At 40.6% G+C, this 5,161-nt stretch overlaps 1 protein-coding gene across 1 annotated transcript; it reads left to right on the top strand.

Moving 5' to 3' along the window:
* The first annotated feature begins 2,180 nt into the window (after positions 1-2,180).
* LOC143926850 (olfactory receptor 6K3-like) lies at positions 2,181-4,364 on the top strand. Its single transcript, XM_077450890.1, has one exon. It carries the CDS (start codon positions 2,233-2,235, stop codon positions 3,193-3,195), a length of 963 nt encoding a protein of 320 aa, XP_077307016.1. The 5' UTR covers positions 2,181-2,232; the 3' UTR covers positions 3,196-4,364.
* The last annotated feature ends 797 nt before the right edge of the window (positions 4,365-5,161 follow it).

The raw sequence follows: 5,161 nt of genomic DNA, 5'->3' as shown, positions 1-5,161 counted from the left end.
GAGCCACCTTTTGCTGCGATTACAGCTGCAAGTCGCTTGGGGTATGTCTCTATCAGTTTTGCACATCGAGAGACTGAAATTCTTGCCCATTCTTCCTTGCAAAACAGCTCGAGCTCAGCGAGGTTGGATGGAGAGCATTTGTGAACAGCAGTTTTCATCTCTTTCCACAGATTCTCGATTGGATTTGGGTCTGGACTTTGACTTGACCATTCTAACACCTGGATATGTTTATTTGTGAACCATTCCTTTGTAGATTTTGCTGTATGTTTGGGATCATTGTCTTGTTGGAAGATACATCTCCGTCCCAGTTTCAGGTCTTTTGCAGACTCCAACAGGTTTTCATCCAGAATGGTCCTGTATTTGGCTGCATCCATCTTCCCCTCAATTTTAACCATCTTCCCTGTCCCTGCTGAAGAAAAGCAGGTCCAAACCATGATTCTGCCACCACCATGTTTGACAGTGGGGATGGTGTGTTGAGGGTGATGAGCTGTGTTGCTTTTACGCCAAACATATCGTTTTGCATTGTGGGCAAAAAGTTCGATTTTGGTTTCATCTGAACAGAGCACCTTCTTCCACATGTTTGGTGTGTCTCCCAGCTGGCTTGTGGCAAACTTTAGACGAGACTTATTATGGATATCTTTGAGAAATGTCTTTCTTCTTGCCACTCTTCCATAAAGGCCAGATTTGTGCAGTATACAACTGATTGTTGTCCTATGGACAGACTCTCCCACCTCAGCTGCAGTTCTCTGCAGTTCATCCAGAGTGATCATGGGCCTCTTGACTGCATCTCTGATCAGTCTTCTCCTTGTCTGAGCTGAAAGTTTAGAGGGACGGCCAGGTCTTGGTAGATTTGCAGTGGTCTGATACTCCTTCCATTTCAAAATGATCGCTTTCACAGTGCTCCTTGGGATGTTTAAAGCTTGGGAAATCTTTTTGTATCCAAATCCGGCTTTAAACTTCTCCACAACAGTATTACGGACCTGCCTGGTGTGTTCCTTGGTCTTCATGATGCTCTCTACGCTTTCAACAGAACCCTGACACTATCACAGAGTAGGTGCATTTATACAGAGACTTGATTACACACAGGTGGATTTTATTTATCACCATCAGTCATTTAGGACAACATTGGATCATTCAGAGATCCTCGCTGAACTTCTGGAGTGAGTTTGCTGCACTGAAAGTAAAGGGGCCGAATAATTTTGCACGCACCACTTTTCAGTTTTTTATTTGCTAAAAAAGTTTAAAATTATCCAATAGATTTCGTTCCACTTCACAATTGTGTCCCACTTGTTGGTGATTCTTCACAAAAAATTAAAAATTTTTATCTTTATGTTTGAAGCCTGAAATGTGGCAAAAGGTTGAAAAGTTCAAGGGGGCCGAATACTTTCGCAAGGCACTGTATATATATATATATATATATATATATATATATATATATATATTTTAGAACCCCATATGTAAACGTCGAAATATACCACTTGGAATTCATCTTTACACATTGATATTCAATATAAGATGTCACCTTAAACTTTGGTGTTCCTTTAAAAGGAAGAAGGGTTGAATTTAAAGTGCCACACCACTGTTAAGAGGTCCAGATACAACTTTATTCCATTATAGGCCAGGGGTACAATTCAAGAAGTATCCAATGTGTTTCAGGGTCTAAGTGCCCCCTTCATCAGGTCTTGACTGGCAACAAAGTGAACAAACCTGTAGTGAACTGGACCTACAATGATATTCATTCCAGTAGTTCCAGTTCACTACTGGTTTGTTTACTTTGTTGCCAGTCAAGCCCTGATGAAGGGGGCACTTAGACTCCCGAAACGCATTGGACACTTCTTGAATTGTAACCCTGACCTATAATGAAACAATGTTGGATCTCTGGTGTGGTGTTTTAAAGTCAACCCTTCCTACATTACACTACAAGCCAAGGAGACTGTGGGGTATAGAAGTTGCCTGGTCAGAAACCTGAAATTTCAACAGGAAGATGCAGATGAAACTAAAGTTTCTAATATTTTACACAATATCCCACCACCACCAATTTACCAGGCAGTAAACCAGCTACCACAATTTTATTTACTTTTGGAAATTTCCAAAAAATGATAGCAGTATTTTGGAAGCATATATGCACATTTCAGACATAACAATCTAAACGTTGTTTTCTCTGTTAGTTAATTATTCAGGATCATGCAACTGATCTCAGATGAAACTCGAGTTTGAATTGAAAGAAGAAAGATGGACACCGCATCCAACACCAGCACCAGCTTCATCCTCCTGGGGCTGATGGAGCTGGAGAAGCAAAAATACCTCTACTTCTCCCTTTCTACAATGGTCTACTCATATATTTTGACAGTAAGTAGTGTAATCATATATGCCATTTTGAAGGAGAGAAGCCTCCACGAACCCATGTACATTCTCATAGCCAGTTTGCTCTTCAATGGGATCTTTGGCAGCTCTTCATTTTTTCCAAAATTGATGATTGACTTGATCACCGCCTCAAACAAGATCTCTCGCACTGAGTGCCTTATTCAAAATCTCTGCATTTGTACTTTTGCCTTTTTTGAAATGAGTACTTTTACCATTATGGCCTACGACCGTTACTTGGCCATATGTCAACCTCTGCAGTACATCATGTTATTGACAAACGAGAAGGTTGTGAAGATAATCTTTGGGTGTTGGGGCATAACCTTCATCATCCTCCTCTTGCTCCTTTTTCTAACAGCATCACTTCCTTTATGTGGGGATAAAATAAAAAATATTTTTTGTGATAATATGTCCCTCGTTGTGCTGGCCTGCGTAGATTCATCCAATAGCAATGCACTTTCAGCCACCGTATTTACCATCAACTTTGTTAACACCAGTTTGGTTACTGCTTTTTCCTATTTAAGAATATTCTTTGTCTGCATGAACCTCTCCAAGGAGTCACGTCAGAAGGCTGTCCACACTGTTGTGACCCATTTGCTCAACTTTTTAATATTCTTAATTGGAGTTTTATTTCTTGCGCTTAAATACAGACTGGGGAATATTACTCTCCCCCTAACTGTTCATGTGGTCCTCTCTTTCACACCTATGGTGATCCCACCAATCTTTAATCCTCTGATCTATGGAGTACGGACCCATGCCCTAAAAATAAAACTCAGCCATTATTTGTGGAATGGCATTTTGAGAGGAAAGTGGACACAAATTCATAGGCATTAACCATCCATAGTTGACATAAGTGATAAGCAAGAGAAAAAACAAAGATCTCACAACAAGATCTGCCAAGGAACCATGTATGGTTTCCACACTTGTTATCAATATTCTGTTGCACTTATATGTATTTTTTCTGTGTTGTATTGAACTGTATCGGGTTGCCTTTGTTTGATGTATGCTGACATCTAGGCGTTGGTTTTGGCCCATTACAATTTGTTCACTTATGTGATTTGGTTTCTTCTTCTGTCCTCCCCTTCTATTTAGCTCAACCTTCCCTTTTTCTTTTATGTTCCCTCAGTCAGTGTTAGTTCTTCTCAGAGACAATGTTTAAACCTGGTACACGTGGGCCAAATATTGTCCGGTATCAGCGGGTTCAACAGAAACCGACTGACATTTGACACGTGTGTACATCAGCATGTCTAATGCCCTGTAAACGCAACCGGTTTTCCAGTCGGAATAAACTCGAAAGGTTTTTTCTACGGATTTCCGACGGCATTCTGCTGAAATTGTCTTGCGTACACACGATCACACCAAAGTCTGACCGTAAAGAACGCAGTGATGTACAACACGTACGACGGGACTAGAAAAGGAATTTCAATAGCCAGTAGCCAATAGCTTCCGTCTCGTACTTCAGAGCATGCGTCATTTTTGGTCCTTTGGAACAGCATACAGACGATCGTTTTTTCCCGATAGGAATTGGTTCAGTCAGAAATATTTAGAACATGTTCTATTTCTAGGTCCGTCAGAATTTTTGAAAAAAAATTCCGGTGAGGCCCACACACGACCGTAATATATGATGAAAAGCTTCTTTCGGACATTCCGCTCATGTGTACACAGGATAACAGAAGCCAGTTGAACAGCTGGGTTCTATCGAACCAGCATCTGATTGGCATCTGATCAGCGCTAGCTACCAATGGCTATAAGCGATGACCGGTGTGTTCAGAGGGGCAGTCCCACTGTCAGAACACAATAACTCAGAGATCACTGTACTAACATTGGATAGTTAGGACACCAAGCTCCTCCTGAGCTCCTCTGTTTTTCAAGCCCACTGGGTTGAATGAAAATAAACTGAATGTGTGTACCAGGCTTTAGGAAAGTCATTCTCTTCTTACATAAAATTGGAAAAACATCTTCTGTATTGCAATTATCAGAATAAAAATTGTGTTAAATTCAACTTTTGTCTTTTATTGAAGAGTTAAGCTGCCTGAGGATGGTACCAAATCAGCAGGTGACCATATTGTCTGGACAGACTGGGTCTAAGGAGGTATGTACGGTAAATGCATACAACAGCATTCGAAACAGAACAATCAATGTTTGCAGCAGTTGTTCGTTCCCCTGATATGATGATGCAAATGTAAGAGTTTTCACAGGATGGACCGATATTTATCCCCAAACCTTTTTCTTGACCTTTAGATCTTGTCCCAGCAATTTTTTTCTTTTATCTTGTCAATGTAGTGATAAATGGCTTTTATTACTCCCTGCAATGTCATACCCACTAGAGCTGCACGATTCTGGATAAAATGAGAATAACAATTTTTTTTTTTAGTACTCGCCGATACCAATTACAGATACCTACCACAACTTATATATATATATATATATATATATATATATATATATATATATATATATATATACAGATGGGGTTGTGACTCTGCCCCCCACAACCTCATAGGACTGGTTAACTATAAATCAAAGACAGACCCGGCTCACAGCATTCTCCTTTTTTTCCTCACCTGATCAGGCCTGAAATCGCGAGGTATCCCTTACCGTTTGTCGCCCCAGCCAGGTTCAGCCTCTCCTGGGTGGAAGTTCTTCCTTTACAGCCTCTAAATGAGCTATATGGTTGGAGCCCCATTCTGGTGGTGCAGGCTTCTCAAAGAAAGCTTTAAACATGCTTTGACGTAAGTGACAGCGTTTCCTTTTTTCTTTCCATATGCTTCTTACTTCACCCTATCCCTAAAGCACCTTG

Source organism: Lithobates pipiens, unplaced genomic scaffold (genome assembly GCF_037356315.1).
Source record: "Lithobates pipiens isolate NorthernLeopardFrog02 unplaced genomic scaffold, aLitPip1_a1.2 Scaffold_23, whole genome shotgun sequence".
NCBI lineage: Eukaryota > Metazoa > Chordata > Amphibia > Anura > Ranidae > Lithobates > Lithobates pipiens.
Note: the sequence above shows the minus strand (reverse complement) of the source record. Positions and strands in the feature narration are given on the sequence as shown.